This window comes from Lampetra planeri, chromosome 26 (assembly GCF_965212315.1).
Source record: "Lampetra planeri chromosome 26, kcLamPlan1.2.h2, whole genome shotgun sequence".
Taxonomy (NCBI): Eukaryota; Metazoa; Chordata; class Hyperoartia; order Petromyzontiformes; family Petromyzontidae; genus Lampetra; species Lampetra planeri.
Window position 1 is genome coordinate 9269683 of NC_136132.1, and position 17859 is coordinate 9287541.

At 54.6% G+C, this 17859-nt stretch overlaps 2 protein-coding genes across 5 annotated transcripts; both read right to left on the reverse strand.

Annotated features, from left to right (window-relative positions):
* Positions 1 to 242: 242 nt before the first annotated feature.
* Positions 243 to 6774, reverse strand: LOC144727690 (biogenesis of lysosome-related organelles complex 1 subunit 4-like). 4 transcript variants are annotated; one of them, XM_078606712.1, is made up of 5 exons: positions 6646 to 6774; positions 3591 to 3662; positions 2966 to 3067; positions 2277 to 2411; positions 243 to 1116 (listed from the first exon to the last, which is right to left on the reverse strand). In XM_078606712.1, exons 1-5 carry the CDS (start codon positions 6703 to 6705, stop codon positions 970 to 972), a joined length of 516 nt encoding a protein of 171 aa, XP_078462838.1. In that variant the 5' UTR covers positions 6706 to 6774; the 3' UTR covers positions 243 to 969. The 4 variants fall into 4 exon arrangements, with proteins under 4 accessions (XP_078462838.1, XP_078462837.1, XP_078462840.1 ...); XM_078606711.1 differs by having other exon boundaries at positions 243 to 1119; positions 6646 to 6755; XM_078606714.1 differs by having other exon boundaries at positions 2219 to 2411; positions 6646 to 6755.
* A 2504-nt stretch (positions 6775 to 9278) lies between these two features.
* LOC144727784 (neuronal acetylcholine receptor subunit alpha-10-like) lies at positions 9279 to 15899 on the reverse strand. Its single transcript, XM_078606896.1, has 7 exons — positions 15830 to 15899; positions 13505 to 13650; positions 12461 to 12615; positions 10659 to 10839; positions 10267 to 10422; positions 9962 to 10157; positions 9279 to 9796 (listed from the first exon to the last, which is right to left on the reverse strand). The coding sequence occupies exons 1-7, from the start codon at positions 15897 to 15899 to the stop codon at positions 9279 to 9281; spliced, it is 1422 nt and encodes a 473-aa protein (XP_078463022.1).
* Positions 15900 to 17859: the final 1960 nt, after the last annotated feature.

Consider the following 17859-nt stretch of genomic DNA (forward strand, 5'->3'; position numbering starts at 1 on the left):
CCAGCACGACCGAGGCAAGGGGTGGTGGATTAAACAAATTTGCCAATCGCCTGGCTTGACAGGGTATGGCAGTACACTACGTGGATTGTCAATCTCACATGTACACATTGCAGGAGTTTGCCAAACGTCTCAATATAGGGCCAAAGACCTTGGGCAATTGTTGGTGCTGGTTCTGGATACTTTAGCATTGGTCAGTGTTTTTCCTGCGCCTATGAATTCTAGCAAAAACTGCACGTTACAAGTTTGTGTATTCATTGAATGTTTATTCCCGGTCATGCCGTCATCCAGGCAACAGCAGCAGGGTTTTCTGTCAGCCCAACAGTAATCCCCATAACCCCTCATCAATGTGTTTATTTTTTTACTATTTGCATTGGCTGGGGGCTCGTGCTTTACTAATATTTGCGTGTACAGTATATGGCACGAAAATGTCTCTATCTCACAGTGCCTTACACCACGTCTCATCTCAACATTAAAAGGGCACCCTCAGTGACAGCTGTCCCTGTGCATCACAAGGTGACTCAGCACTTAGTCTGCCATTAGGGGCCGATGATTGCTGCATGTAATGCCAATTGAGTTATTTACAGGTAATTTCTACTCGTTTTGAATGATGTCACGGGATCTCTTCACGCCCACTGTGAGAGAAGCAGATGGCACTTATTTTATTAATACATGGAGCAGCCTGCCAGATAAAAACCACGAACCCCTGCAAAAACGGTGAACCTGCCGCTGCTTTGGCCATGTCACTGCCCCTCTACTTTGTCAAAGTGCTCTTGCCAAAAATCGAGTGACCCAGCAATATATTTTTCTCACACACTGGCAAGATCCAAAAAAATTAAAGCCAGTTTAGAGTTTTCTTGTTTAAAGAAATACTGCTGGATAAATATTGGTTTGAAAACCCCAGAGGTCGATAAAACAAAAATAATAATTTGTGCAGATGCGGAAGAGTGTTTGACTGATTTCTCTAGAACTTCAGTTAGAATCCCGCATGTCGTTGAGTCCCAGATCCTCTGGCCAACAAGCAGTCTCCTGGCACTTGATGAAGTCTTCTGTGTGGAACACAGCAGGGATGCTGGGTGAGGAAGTTGGAGCTGAGGCCTCGTCAGGACCGGACGATTTCTGCTGGTATAGAAAAACGCAATACATTTCGTAGACAAACCTATGTCCGACAGCTGCACTTGCTAAATTAAGGCATGAATTTGATAGATTTTTGGATTAGGCCTCGTGATGATCTGGAAAAACTTGTTGCAAGATCTTCCACCACCCGACACAGCCAACGAATTAAAATGTCGCGTGGCGAACAAGGGTTCAACGCGTCAGTTTCTGTTTCATCTCACCGGTGAGCTGAACAATTCTCACATCCAAACGTAGACATTACATACGACGTTCACTTGAAACTAAGCCAATCAACTGTAGGGATGCATCCATTCAGTAAGAATTGTAAATCGTATTGGCCGTGAAAACCTACGTGTGATCGTATAAATTGTCACAAAAAAGCCAAGCATATAACGGAATTTGTATTTCGCATCTGAATGTGACTATCTCAAGATATTGCAAAAGAGACAAATGGTTAGTTGGGACGTTTCTCCAACTACTATTAGGGCCTCCAGTTAGTTGCATTCAAGATTCAGGTTATTTTGTTTAACCAGGTGAAAACTCAAGAAACCAGAACTTTGCAAAAGTGTTCTAGGTCACCACAATGATAAAAGCACCAATATAAAAACAAGCACAACAACGAAGCAAATAGAAATCAGAGCAATAGCAACAAATTATAAATCGGAGAAAGAGCAAGCTAATAGATTCTGGAGCGTACAGCATGTGAAGGGGGTAGAGTGAAATGAAAGGGGACAGGTAGGAGAGTGCGTGGAGGGGAGAAGTGAGTTGAGAGTTAGAATGGGTGGAGGGGATTAGAGTGAGATTAGAATGTATGCATGTTGAAATTATTTCGCACCGTACATAGCCAACCGTGCAAATCGGAGGTGTAGAAGGAAAAGTTAAGAGAGCCCATGGAGGGGAGTGGAGTGAGATGAGATGAGAGGGGAGAGTTAGGCAGGGCAGAGTCAATGAAGGACCATCGGGATGGTGAGAGGGACCTTGTAGTTGACTCAGGAACGGATGAGGTTACCAGCAGAGGGACCTTGGGATTGTGGAGATGCGTGGGAAGAACTCGACAGTTCCTCCTCGAGTACGGGAAATATCAATTACACCTCTATGGCCGTACGTGCGTGTGGAAGGTGCGAGCTGGGCATTGGGAGATTCTGTTCGTCGAGGAGACGCACGCTGAGGAAGGAGGGCATGCTGATGGAGCGGAAGAACTTGGTCATGGAGTGCGGGAGGGAGCCTTGCTCCCGCTCGGCCGCAACGACAGCGTCCTCCATGGCCTGCACGTCCCTCCCCACGAGTCGCACAAATGCCTGCAGCAGATCCAACACCGCTCTGCTTCTGCCTCTCGCTGCATTTTGCTTACAAAAATCTCGATATCCAAGCCAGGGACAGATCCAGGGGAAAGGGGGGGGGGGCTATGGGGGTGTGATGGGTTTTGGTATATATATTTTTTATATTTAACAGGGAGAATACATTGAATGTTGTTTTTATTAATGTATGGCCCTGTTTAAAATTCCTAACATTTTCAGGGCCACTCCCCCCACCTACTCCCTGGGAAGATAAAAAAATCACCGATTGTTGAGCACCACTTCAGCATTCTGGCTGTTGTCAAAGAGTCCTTTATTGCAAATGGCACAACTATTTGGTCAATAGGAAGCAAGTGAATGTTTTTTTATGGCTTTGTAATCAACAGTTTACAGCACTTTTTTTGAGTAAACTCAATATGTTCTGAGTGCATGGCGGTGTCCGAACCAGGTTTAGATAGTTTCCAGTGGACCGTTACGCTAGGCGGCGAGAGGACTGCACAGTAGGTTGCGGTGGTTACCCAGAGTTGCGCCCGTGAAGGACATGTCCCCGTGCTTACCTCCAGTTGATCAACCCGGTGGAAAATGGTGGTCATGGCAGCTGCTTGCTCCAGGATCTCGGGCAGGCTCGTAGACACAACCTGAGATGAATCTCTGCGCATCTGTACAGTGCAGCACACCCACGAATATTCCACTGTGAGGTCTTGACCAGGGACGTGCGGCCAAGGGAGGCAGGGGAGGCCACAGACTCACCTGTCATACTCCAATGAAAATAGCTGTTACGAAAAGTAAAAAATAATAAAATAAAAATAAAGATTTTTCCATTGATCTGTCTTATGTCAACTCTCTATGATTCCAATCCTTTTTATAGTCAAAATCGCCAAATTTACGGAGCTCCGCTGCAAATACAAGCAGACAAGAGGTGAGGCAGCGCAACCCTTCAGAAACTGGATGGAGCGCAGGGAATAAGCGCGTGCCTGTTACTATCTCTCTGTAATGATTGGAATCATACAGAAATTACATTTATAACACAGATCAGTGGAAAAATCTTAATCTTTTTCGTAACAGATATTTTCATTGGAGTATGATAGGTGAGGCTCTGCCTGCCCTGCCTCCCCTGACGCACGTCCCTGGTCTTGACCTTGGGGGTCGGGCATGAATGTTGCAGTGGTCGCCAAAACTCACCATGTCCAGCATGCTGCAAAACTCCTCGAGGCGTGTCAGCATGGTGTCAATCGAGTGGTGCAGTTGAGCAGCCTGCACGGCACAACGCATTCTATTACTCCACGGAATACGATGTAAAGCAGTAGGGTTAGTGACCCGAGTACTCACTGATAGACTCCAGCCAGTCACTCGCTCACCGGCAGTCAGTCACCTCCTGATGTCCCTTCTATAGCTACTCTACCATGGTGACGGTTCCCGTGAACGTCACTCGTTGGTTCCTCCACCGATGTTGCGGACTAGGTCTTACAGGGTATTTCGTCTCATCCGCACTGTGTTCAACCACCACACTGGAGGTCACAACAACTTACTCACCCACTCACCACACTGCACGTCACAACAACTTACTCACCCACTCACCACACTGCAGGTCATAACGTACTCACCCACTCACCACACTGCAGGTCACAACTTACTCACCCACTCACCACACTGCAGGTCACAACAACTTACTCACCCACTCACCACACTGCAGGTCACAACACTCACCCACTCACCACACTGCAGGTCACAACTTACTCACCCACTCACGACACTGCAGGTCACAACTTACCCACTCACCACACTGCAGGTCACAACTTACTCACCCACTCACCACACTGCAGGTCACAACTTACTCACCCATTCACCACACTGCAGGTCACAACTTACTCACCCACTCACCACACTGCAGGTCACAACAACTTACTCACCCACTCACCACACTGCAGGTCATAAAGTACTCACCCACTCACCACACTGCAGGTCACAACTTACTCACCCACTCACCACACTGCAGGTCACAACAACTTACTCACCCACTCACCACACTGCAGGTCACAACACTCACCCACTCACCACACTGCAGGTCACAACTTACTCACCCACTCACGACACTGCAGGTCACAACTTACCCACTCACCACACTGCAGGTCACAACTTACTCACCCACTCACCACACTGTAGGTCACAACTTACTCACCCACTCACCACACTGCAGGTCACAACTTACTCACCCACTCACCACACTGCAGGTCACAACTTACTCACCCACTCACCACACTGCAGGTCACAACTTACTCACCCACTCACCACTCTGCAGGTCACAACTTACTCACCCACTCACCACACTGCAGGTCACAACAACTTACTCACCCACTCACCACACTGCAGGTCACAACTTACTCACCCACTCACCACTCTGCAGGTCACAACTTACTCACCCACTCACCACACTGTAGGTCACAACTTACTCACCCACTCACCACACTGCAGGTCACAACTTACTCACCCACTCACCACTCTGCAGGTCACAACTTACTCACCCACTCACCACACTGCAGGTCACAACATACTCACCCACTCACCACACTGCAGGTCACAACAACTTACTCGCGAAGCCACTCACTCAGCCACCAACACTCTGCTTCTTCCCTCCCATCGTCTCCATTCCTCAAAGGCTTGCTCAATTCAAGAGACGCTTTAACACATTTATAAACGACTGCCATAGCGCGCTGCCTGTTGCTCGTCGTTTTCAAGTCAATCTGTGCTGCGTGGCGCCCTGGCTGCTGCTGGTGCTGCTGGTGGTGGTGCTGGTGGTGGTGCTGGTGGTGGTGCTGGTGGTGGTAGTACTGATGGTGGTGGTGCTGGTGGTGCTGGTGGTGGTGGTGCTGGTGGTGGTAGTACTGATGGTGCTGGTGCTGCTGCTGGTGGTGCTGGTGGTGCTGGTGGTGGTGCTGGTGGTGCTGGTGGTGGAGCTGGTGGTGGTGGTGGTGCTGGTGGTGGTGCTGCTGGTGGTAGTGCTGATGCTGGTGGTGCTGATGCTGGTGGTGCTGGTGGTGCTGGTGGTGCTGGTGCTGGTGGTGCTGGTGCTGCTGGTGGTGCTAGTGGTGCTGGTGCTGCTGCTGGTGGTGGTGCTAGTGGTGCTGGTGGTGGTGCTGCTGGTGGTGGTGGTGCTGGTGGTGGTGCTGGTGCTGGTGGTGCTGGTGCTGGTGGTGGTGCTGGTAGTGCTGATGGTGGTGGTGCTGGTGGAGCTGGTACTGCGGCTGAGAAAGACATCTCGGGGGGTGGCAGGGGGATCGCCTCCTCTCGTTGCCTGCCGCCCAGAGCGAGCTCATAGTCAAGCCGCTCGTCCCTGCTCACACGCGAGCATCCCAGGCGGTGCACTGTTCCCGTTTACAATCCCCAGGCGCAGATGGAAATTCCACATTACTGTGGTAGGGAGGCGAGTCGATACATCGGACAAACCAAAAATGTTGTTGGTCAATTTATTTACCTCCCAGGGCCCCCTCGCCTCCCCCGGGCCCCCTCGCCCCCCCCCCCACCAGACCCCCCCCCCCACCCGGCCCCCCTCACACCCCCCGCCCCCCCCGCTCCCCCCAACACTCCCGCCACCCCCCCCCACACCCCCGCCCCCCTCACACCCCCCGCTCCCCCCCACACCCCCGCCCCCCCCCCCACACCCCCGCCCCCCCCCACACCCCCGCCCCCCTCACACCCCCCCCGCTCCCCCCCACACTCCCGCCCCCCCCCCCACACCCCCGCCCCCCTCACACCCCCCCGCTCCCCCCCACACCCCCGCCCCCCCCCCACACCCCCGCCCCCCCCCCACACCCCCGCCCCCCTCACACCCCCCGCTCCCCCCCACACCCCCGCCCCCCCCCCACACCCCCGCCCCCCCCCCACACCCCCGCCCCCCTCACACCCCCCCCACCCGGCCCCCCTCACACTCCCCTTGCCTCCTCGCCTCCCCCCACCCGACCCCCCTAACCGCCCCCACCCGGTCCCCCTCACCGCCCCCACCCGGTCCCCCTCACCCCCCCCCCCCACCTGACCCCCCTCACCTCCCCTCAGCCGGTCCCCCTCACACACCACCTGACCCCCCTCACCCGACCCCCTTCACCGCCCCCACCCGGTCCTCCTCACACCCCCCCCCCCTGCCCACCCGCCTCCCCCCGGCCCCCCTCGCCTCCCCCCCCCCATCATCCTCCCATCACCCCCCTCATCACTCCCCCCCTCCCCCATCACCCCCCCTCCTCGCCTCTCCGTGCGTCTCCACCGCGAGCGCCTCTCCGAATCCCCGCGCGGCGCGCTCCGCCATGGCGAGCCGCTCACGTGACCCGGCACGCCCCCCCACCCCACCACGCGGCGCGTCACGTCTCCGCCGCCAATCAGAAGTCGCGGTGGCTTCGGTGGGGGCGCGGCCATGGGCGGGACGCTGGAGACGGGGTCACGTGCGCCCTCCACTCTACACCACTGCACCTCCCACTCTACACCACTGCACCTCCCACTTTACACAGCCTCACCTCCCACTCTACACCACCTCCCCTCCCACTCTACACCACTGCACCTCTACACCACTGCACCTCCCACTCTACACAACTGCACCTCCCACTCTACACCACTGCACCTCTACACCACTGCACATCCCACTCTACACCACTGCACCTCCCACTCTACACCACTGCACCTCCCACTCTACACAACTGCACCTCCCACTCTACACCACCTCCCCTCCCACTCTACACCACTGCACTATGTCCCCAACAATAGATATTCAATCGGAGCGCAATGTTAACTGCTATGGCGACACGTGGATAAAAAAAACACGGTCGTTATAGAACATGGGAGAAAAACTGAAAGGTGTGCAAAGACGCATGGATAGATGCACGCACACTTGGAATTACATTGAGTGGGAAATTAGAAACTTTCTTGCCGTAAACCGTTTGGTATTTTGGACCCCAGGATGGGAGTCTTATTTGCAAGAGGGACCTGGGATCACCGATCTGATAAAAGCGATTCCCTCGATAATGGTTGGTGCTGGCTGGCCGTGCACGTGCTGTTGCAATGGCTTCACGTGCAAACGCGTTCGTTGTAGTGGCGGCTCCGTGACAATGTTTGGATGGGGCAGATCGGCGCGATGGGGCAGAGTACGGGGGTGAGGGCCTCAGTGCTCCCACGAGGTCGCTCAACCCTCGCCCGGAGGAGGATCCATGACACGAGGGAAATGATTTGCATTTATTGGGCGCTTGCTTAAATGACCCAGCATCTCAAGGAGCGTTACATAGCATCTCATCTCGATCGAACAATGTCCCAGCTCTCTTCTGTTTGTAGCCTCGGGCATTGCTTCTCACTCAACCTTGTTCACTCCACGCCACTCACGCTCACCGTCAAGACTGATTTCTCGTTGTGGGACACCCAACCAACAAATTCACCACTGTCGGCTCTGCATCCATCAGTGGATTGATTACAACTGATAACACTGGTCAACACACTTTTTCTGGCATAAGGTATTCCAATGGTGTTAATGTAAGTTTGGGGTGCTGATTCCAAATCTGGCATCAGTTTTTGTCTATCACATCAGGTTTTTGAGATATCAAATATTGCATTTTCAATAAAAACTGCAGAAGAAAAATATTAAATAAATGTGGATATCTACATAAAATAATATTATAAACACACTATCCTAAAAATACAGCACCATATTTTAACACTAAAGCAGTCACTGACTCGCAACAACTTACAATCATAAGTGACAGAGTTAATTTCTGGTAAAATCAATGCAAATTGGGTATGCCTATAGCATAAAAATGAGGTGTGATAGAGCAAATCTGAGATCAGATTTGGAATCCGCACCCTGAAATTAGTCTAAAACAGCTGCAAAAGTCCAGGCCAGAAATTTTTATGTTTTTGTTGACCAGTGTAATGATGGTGTGTGTGTGTGTGTGCAGACGTCTCTTTCTCAGGTGACGCGCCGCTTCGGACGGATTTAGTGCCGTCATGGAAATGTGAAATGTCGCGTCATGTGTGTGTGGATCTCCCCTCGATCACCGCATGTTCCCAGACGCGCGACTCCCGGGTTTAATCTCACACCCGGGGTGGGGGGTCTGGGGGGGGGGGCACCCATCTCAGACAACTCGTGGAGGGGAGTCGTGTGTTCAGTGTGTGTGTCTGTCAGTCTGTGCGCGTGTGTGTCTGTGTTTAATTGGTAGTTGTTAGGATGGCCGTCTGTTCGTCTCTTTCACGATTTCAGTTGGATTTCTGTGTCTGTCTATACTGTACTCTATTTTTTATTACAATTGCTATGTGTCTGTCTTATAGTATATATCTGTGTCTATGTGTCTGATAATTGTTTCATTTAAATGTTTAACACGTATATCGTCCATAATATAGTGTTTTTTTAGGTTAGATCCAAAAAAATAAACCTGTTATGGTTAATTTAACTGTCTTAATTTTTTTTTATTTCAACGTGCCTCTATTTCATTGTCTGTAGTGTTTGTTTCATTATCTGGGCCTGCCGATCAATTCTAAATACCGTGGCACATCTGGGACTGTGCTGCAGCACACCAGTTGCGAAGCATTGGCATAGGGGACCCCCTGATGACAGCTGTCTGTGTGGTACAAGGTAATGCAGTTTCTCGCTGTTATTCCAATAAAGTTTTATTTTTAAATAATTTAACAATATTGGTAAAATTTTGACGATGATGCCGGCACTCATGGCCTACTCTTTTTCGAATTACGTCACAGTATCTGTGACGTCCAACGTGATGCATATCACCACGTCGCCATTTCCGTGGCACATGCCTGGGCATCGTGGTTGCGACGTAGAACTCGAGACGAGGAATCCTGGACCAGATTACTCCCCCTGCCCATAACCCCGTTCCTGGGACCGCCTCACATGGCCTTGCCAGCGATGAGCAGGCTCATACAGAAGACGAGCAGGAAGAAGATCCACATGAACACGCGGTCCATCACCTTGGCCACCTTCTTCCACTCGCTGCTCAGCTCGTGCGCGGCGCGCGCCTCGCGCACAAACGCCGCGATGGAGGCCACGTCCCTGGCCACGCGTCCTCCCCGCGTGCCTGCGCAGCAACAGCAGCAGCAGCAACGGCGGCAGCGGCCGGCGGCGGCGGTGGTGGCGGCGTCGAGGGGTTCCGGCGCCTCGTCCTCCCACTCCTTGGTGTCGAGCAGTGCGGCGGAGGTGGCCGGGGCGGCGGTGCGCACCCGCGCCGTGCGGCAGTTCTCCCCGACCTCGTAGACGAAGAAGGCACGCGCCAGGTAGTGCAGCACGAGCACGCGTGCCCACGCGGGCACGGGCCGCGCCTCGGGTCCGCAGTGGTGCATGTTCATCACGAAGATGGTGAGCGCCGTGGAGGCCGTGATCATGCTCATCGTGGCGATGTAGTATTTGCCTGCGAGGAATAGGAGTGGCGCACGCCATCGGAGCCGTCAGCAGCAGCAGCGGCGGCGTGAGCGCCGTCACATGGCAAAGCGACACACCCGCCGCTCCTCCGTCTAATACCCATGCGCTCTTGGCACGTCTCGCGCGGTGCGGGCTGATCGCGGCTCGTCCTTACCGATGAGCGGCATGTTCTCAGACGGTGGCATGCTCTCGGCCACCAGCAGCTGGAAGACGGTGAGCGCCAGCAGCACAGTGACACCCAGCGACACCTTCTCGCCTGAGTCGGCGGGTAGGTAGAAACCCAAGGGTGCCAGGAAGGAGATCATGAGGCACGGGAGGAGGAGGTTGAAGATGTAGAATGAAGAACGTCGCTAGAAGGGAGAAGTGCACGAGTTCAGTCTCTTAAAACGAGTGGCAGCAGGGGGCAGTGGATATACCGGTGGAAGCGTTGCAGGACATGATAGTGTGGGTGATGGACACCTTGAGTGTGATGGTGTAGGTGATGTCGGGGTAGGGCTCCGAGCAGCATCCGTACACGATGACGTTGCGCCGTGCAGCCATGCCCAGGATCTCCCATTCGACGTTTGCGACGAAGTCCTTCAGCTCAGCGTTGTCTGGGCCTGGGAAGATGTCCACCTGCACGCGCGCCCGTGGGCGTGGGAAGAAGCCGCCCTCGCATTGTGACCCAACTGCTATCACGCGGCTGCGGTGTGGTGCCTCAACCAGGTCGCCCGTGACCATGAAACGACGATTCGCGACCGTGAACTTAGGACCGATTTACCAGTCCCTTCGGGCCTGCCCACGCGGGATGAGCCGTGACGCAGAACAAGGGCATAGACGACGGTGGCGTTGCATGTCCTCCGTGCGCTCACCTGGTGCCCATTGTAGGTCCACGAGCCGAATGTCAGGTGGCACTGCTGGGCATCGAACGGGAAATAGGAGACGTCCACGCCGCATGAGCTCCTGGTGATGGACGGCTGATCCCACGTGATGTCGCCCGTGTGCCGCAGTACCACGTTGGTCTCCATGGAGCGCGTGAACTCATCGTCGGCACTACGGGGGGAGGGTGGTGGAGAGGGTGGGTGGGGAGTCGCTCAACCTCTGCCTCCTCGCTTGGCGGAGGCTGCTCATGGTCGCGATCGGCGATGCAGAGAGGGTTCTACCTGTGGAACGTGCCTGACGACGCGTTTGTCCGCTTTAACGGCAGGGTGGCAGCTCAGTGGTGACACTCGTGCCTTATGGCGAGAAGGCCATGGGTTCAATACCCGACTCGGGCACATCTCTTATGTGGAGTTGGTATTTTGTCCCCATATTCTGCGTGGGTTTCCTCTGGGTCCTCCAGTTTCCTGGCATAGCTAAAAAGAACACACCCAATGTAACGTATTGTCCAAACATCCCAATGTTGAAAATGTACTTTAAAATTACTCAATTGTGATTACACGTGGCAACATCGTCCCCTACTGTGGAAACTTGGCAGGACCCTCCTAAAAACGAGTGCTGAGACTCAGTGAGGCTCTCTTGGGTAAACAAGCATAATACAAATGATACATGAGACTCAGCGTATGAGAAGTGGAGTAGTGGCGCGTGAATCATAATAATATGATGGTGATGCAAAGGTCCGTTTGCTTCCAAGATGTATTATTGCTCGTGAGATGAAACCCAACAAAAGACATTTCTACTAAAGCAGAAAATTATCCCCTACACGTACCCAATAACAGAGTTGCGGCAAGTGCTGTTTGCGAGTAGCATCACAGAAGACTGGCATAGCACACCTGGGGGTGAGTGGCCAGCACCACACCCGGCTGCCTTTGAATTCTGAGTGGCGATGTTTACACACAGCACCAGGTACTCAATTGAGGCCCAGAATCAGTTCAGATAATCGTCACTGGTGTTAACCGTGAGCGGGAATTGAACTCGGGTTGCTGGGTCGGTAGCGCACTGCGCTAACCACCGCATCACCGTTTCTCATAATAGAACAACACACCGAATCACATTAACCCAATAACTCATCTACTCATTCACTTTCTGCTTAATTCCTAGCAATGCTCAACTTTGGAATTCCCTCCCAAGCTCTTATAATAAGCATCCTCAGTTCAAAAAAGTGTTAACTCTTAACACAGCTATTACATTTCGATTTAAAGCTTTCGTGACTGCAGGGATTCATCTTCTTGGTTCTTTCGGTAAAGTCACGTAGAACTATTATTACAACTTTTAATCGTGCTGCTTGGTGCTGGCTGCCTTTTGGATCTTAGGGCCTGTGGTCGGCAACTGGGTTTAAACAATTGGGAATATTCAAGAGTAACTCGAGTGCCACCAGCGTGCCCGGTGCCGTGCAACGCGAGCGCGGCACGTGAATAATGGATGCATCCTCAGTGCCTCCGGACCGCGGGTGAATGGCGTGAGTTGAGCCTCGGGAGTAAGCAGACCGCATCGGGTGGTGCGGGGACTCGACTCAGTTGTGCGTGGGTCGGTTCCGCTCACTCGATCGTCACAGGAGCGATTGAGTGCCACACTGCGCCGCAACTGGCTGCGCTCCAGCATGATGCACGAGGGCACGCATGCTGCACCTGGGTGGGGTGAGCGCGGGTGATGTGCGCGTGGGTGCAGTGCTCGTCGGTGGAGTGGTTGCTGCGTAGCTGCTGTTGTTTGCTGCTGGTGCATGCATAGTGGGTACTTGTTGTAGAGCACGATGTCTGGTTTCCACACGAGGCTGCTGGGGATCCTCAGCGTGTCGAGACCATCGTACTGCTCTCGGTCCCAGCTCAAGTAGGCATCTCTCCACATCTGTCGCACCCAGAGGTACGCGGCCAGGATCTGGTTGCGTTCGTCCTGTGGCGCAGCGGAGTGGCGGCAGGGTTATGTGGATAGGTGAAGGATGTCTAATGGGGAGCAGTAGCATAGCAGTTAGCGCGCTGCCCTATGAACCCGACAACCTGAGTAGGATTCTCACTCACGTCCACCTCCCGTACCAATATCTGAACCATTACTGGGCTTCCTGTACTTGTAGGTCCACTCAGCCTCATGTGAATACCTGGTGCGATGTGTAAACGTCGCCACTGGGGAGACAACGTCTGTCAACGGGCGTGGTGCTGGCTACCCACCCCCACGTGTGCCGTGCCGGCCTTCAAATGTGCTCGCTCACAGCACTTGTCCCACCAGTCTGCTTCGGCTATACTGCGGAACTTTGGCTTTGTCTACACGCAAAAAAACTAGGATGGTCAAATGACAACCGGCAAACGGGTAACCGTTTCCAGAATCGATTATCGGTCTGAAAGTCAGGAATCGCACGGCGACCTAAGTACACTTGCCTTCGTTTCTCAAAAGGTAAAGGTGAAGACCTGCAATTCCGTGCGCACGCCACTGCTGGGGGAAGGGCCCCCACTAGAGGGAGCTCTTTACTCGCCCACCCACTCCTCACTCATCCACCCGCCCACACACCTGCTCCTCACTCGCTCACCTTCCCACCCACCCACTCCTCAATCGCTCACTCTTCACTCGCCCACTCACACACCAACACACCCACTCCTCACTCATCCACCCGCCCACACACCTGCTCCTCACTCGCCCACCTGTCCACACACCCACTCGCTCACCTTCCCACCCACCCACTCCTCAATCGCCCACTCCTCACTCGCCCACTCACTCACCCACCCGCCCACTCATCCACTCGCCCACACACCTACTCATCACTCGCCCGCCTGCTCACACACTCGCTCACCATGTCGATGATCTGGGAGAGCGTGATCTGAAGCGTCACGTTGAGCGCGCTGTTGGTGTCGCTCACGGGCCGCACGGCGCTCGAGTAATTCTCAAAGAGCGCGCGGAGCAGAGCGTGCGCGAAGCGCCCATCGGCACCACGAGCTCCTGCACGGGGACACGGGGCGGCGTGCACACACCAACATTCCACACTAAGTGGCGGTGACGTTACCACGGCGCTTGTGCCAGGCTAGGTGCACTTTGAGGCCGCGTGAAGCGTCGAAGGCTCACTGGAAGATCACGGGACAGACCCAGGTGCCGTGGCGTGCACGCACCCCCATACGCACTATCACACACATTGTTGTGAGTGTCGCTTCTCTGTTTTTGGAGGGCGACTGCTTCCAACTGCCCAGTAGCGTCTTTCACGAGCCTCCATAAAGGCCGATCTTGACACCGCTCTTATCAAGTCCGTTCAGCTCTACACCCTCTCGGTACCACATCAGCCGATCTCTTCTCTATCCCATGCCCCACCTATTTAGCCCCATCTATTCGGCCAAACAAGCTGCTTGGGCATGCGGTGCCCCCATGGTGTTTCAGAACGGGGTGGTCCTCTATATATGCCATATTCTCTGTGCTACAGCAGAGGTGTAGGGAAATTCAACATGACCTACATCTCTGCTTATAGACCGGGTCAAGGTCTATTATTCGTGCTTTCAGGGTCGTTGACCCTCTGCTCACAATCCTTGACCTTAATGAGGGTGGGCGGGCCCAGGTAAAGCTGTGTGGTTGGAAGTCATAACTATTTTCTGGTGACCTTGGGATGCAACAGGGATATCCTCTGGTTCCTACTTTTTACATATTTATGACTACGTAGTTAAATAATATTTCCATGGCTGTAAAAATTTAATTTATATCTGATACCGCTACAATAGGAGACTGATCAATGCCCAGTAAATCATGTTAAGTATGCCAATGATCTGGTAATTGCTACTCTGAGAAGGAGTTTAAGATTCCACTGCTGTACCTGAAACGTGCCACAAAGAGGTGGGGCCTTACCATCAGTCCCATAAAAATAAAGCACCTGCATGGGTATTTTGTATCATCAAACACTCCACCCCCTCAACTCCCAATAAATGATTGGGGCAGTTGTGCAGAGAGTGGAGAAGCTCCCATACCTTGGTAGTCTGCTTTTGACTAGTTCCGGTTTCGCAGTTGAAGTCTCAGTCGAGCGGCATTATCATTTCATCAGCTGCGTAACGCTATGCGAAAGCTACCTGGCCTGTCGATCCATACGAAGCTCCAGGTCTTCGCGGTCACAGTTATGCCCTATCTTCTCTATGCTTGCGAAACGTGGACGCCTCGAATAGAAAACATCTTCGCCGGTTTGAAATGTTAAGGTTGACCTGCCAACGACAGAGGTGTGGACTCGAGTCATGTGACTTGGACTCGAGTCAGACTCGAGTCATGAATTTGATGACTTGCGACTCGACTTGGACTTGCATAACAATGACTTTGTCCCACCTATGAGATGTGGACTCGAGTCATGTGACTTGGACTCGAGTCAGACTCGAGTCATGAATTTGATGACTTGCGACTCGACTTGGACTTGCATAACAATGACTTTGTCCCACCTCTGGCCAACGAGCCATTCTGGGTTCAACCGGGCTGGATTGAGTGATGCTTGAAAGATCTGGACATGGTCCCATTAGCGGGCTCCTCCAGCAGGCGAGGCTGCGTTGACTGGGTCATGTAGCCCACATGCCCAGCCACCGCATGTCTGCATACACACCTGCACGCACCTGTATACTCGTGTATAACATGTATACACATACGTACACCTGCACAAGAGAAAGATCTCCCGTATAGCCTAAACAGACTGTTGGTTGACGGCCGGCACAGCACCACGCCCGGCCGTCTTTGTCTCCCTAGTGGCGATATTTACACATCGCACTAGGTACTAATTTGAGGTTGAGTCGACCTAGGGGAGGCCCAGGACCGGTTCAAATAATCGTAACTGGTGCTGGCCGTGAGCGGGAGTCGAACCCTGGTCGCCAGGTTTGTAGCACAGCGCGCTAACCACTACACCACCGCTCCGCATACACACCTGCACACACCTGCACACACCTGCACACACCTGCACACACCTGCACACACCTGCACACACCTGCACACACCTGCACACACCTGCACACACCTGCACACACCTGCACACACCTGCACACACCTGCACACACCTGCACACACCTGCACACACCTGCACACACCTGCACACACCTGCACGGACATTACACGAGCTTGTACCGACGCGGTCGCGTGGTGTAGTGCCGCCGCACACAGCGCGTTGTACCCAACGGGAGAGCGGACACGAGGAGGATGCACGTGGCGAGCAGAGCGGCGAGAGGCGGCTGCGGCTCCATCGAGGCGAACTTCAGCGAGTCGCGCGGCGGCAGAGGGGAGGGGGGTAGTGCGGAGGCGATGGGGATGCTGGGGGGGGGGGGTCTTGGGGGGGTGTGGAGGGGGGTCTCGGGGATGCGGAGGCGATGGGGTGTGGAGGGGGGTCTGGGGGGATGTGGAGGGGGGTCTGGGGGGGTGTGGAGGGGGTCTGGGGGGGTGTGGAGGGGGGTCTGGGGGGATGCGGGGGGGGGGGTCTGGGGGGTGTGGAGGGGGGTCTGGGGGGATGCGGGGGGGGGGGTCTGGGGGGTGTGGAGGGGGGTCTCGGGGATGCGGAGGCGATGGGGTGTGGAGGGGGGTCTGGGGGGATGTGGAGGGGGGTCTGGGGGGGTGTGGAGGGGGGTCTGGGGGGGTGTGGAGGGGGGTCTGGGGGGATGCGGGGGGGGGGGGGGTCTGGGGGGTGTGGAGGGGGGTCTGGGGGGATGCGGGGGGGGGGTCTGGGGGGTGTGGAGGGGGGTCTGGGGGGATGCGGGGGGGGGTCTCGGGGGATGTGGAGGGAGGTCTGGGGGGATGCGGGGGGGGGGGTCTCGGGGGATGTGGAGGGGGGTCTGGGGGGATGCGGGGGGGGGGTCTCGGGGGATGTGGAGGGAGGTCTGGGGGGATGCGGGGGGGGTCTGGGGGGGTGTGGAGGGGGGTCTGGGGGGTGTGGAGGGGGGTCTGGGGGGATGCGGGGGGGGGGTCTGGGGGGATGCGGGGGGGGGGGGGTCTCGGGGGATGTGGAGGGGGGTCTGGGGGGATGCGGGGGGGGGGGTCTGGGGGGGTGTGGAGGGGGGTCTGGGGGGTGTGGAGGGGGGTCTGGGGGTTGCGGGGGGGGGTCTGGGGGGTGTGGAGGGGGGTCTGGGGGGTGTGGAGGGGGGTCTCGGGGGATGTGGAGGGATGCGGGGGGGGGGGTCTGGGGGGGTGTGGAGGGGGGTCTGGGGGGTGTGGAGGGGGGTCTGGGGGGTTGCGGGGGGGGGTCTGGGGGGTGCGGAGGGGGTCTGGGGGGATGTAGAGCGGGGTCTGGGGGGTGCGGAGGGGAGGGGTTCGAGGGAGCTGGTGGCGCACGCTTTGTAAGGCAGCACTGGAGGCGTGGGTTGGTGGATTGGAGAGAGAAATGTTTGCGAGACTCTCTTCCCGTAGGCATCAAGGTGCCATAACCCTGGCTTGCCGGCAGAATGCAGTGCAGTGTCTGTCCCTGCTGTACGGGATTGAGCGTTCTCCCCTCGCACGTGTGATTTTTCTCCGGGTGCTCCGGTTTTCTCCCATGTACAAAACACTCATTGGCCGAAAACATCTTAATACAATACGTATATTAGTGCAGAATGATTGTTGGCAGCCTCCCAAGCTTGTCTGTGGCTCATCTGCCATTGTGTACCACGAATGATGCTGCATTCAATACGACTCGTTTCGATTAGATGAGTTCTTGCCCTCTCCTCAGACTCCCACTGCCCAAAGCCACCACCACCACTTTGGGGCCGTCCAGAAATGACGTCACGCTATTTTGGACGATTTTTTACCCCCCCCCTCGTCACACGGCGTCACAAAAAGTTAGACCCCCCTCAAATATGACGTCACAAAGCTCTGCCCCCCCCAAAATAAAACATGCTTCAAATCGCTTTAAACTATTGTGATTGTAGTGCGTATTTAATGTGGCGCTGCACTCTGATATTGTAGGAGAAAATATTTATTAAAACATCTATTTAATAAAGTAGAACGTGTTGTCTATATTTATTTAAAGTTGCGCATTTTGATATGTCACATTTCTCACCCCCCCCCCCCCTCGTCACACATCGTCACAAATGTCTGACCCCCCGTAGGTGCGTGACGTCATTTATGGACGGCCCTTTAACCCCGTATACTCGTTCGAGAGAAATTTAGTTTTCAGGTCCATACGGCGTACAGCCGTTTCAATACGGCCAAAAAATAAATCAAAATTGTCTATTTGTG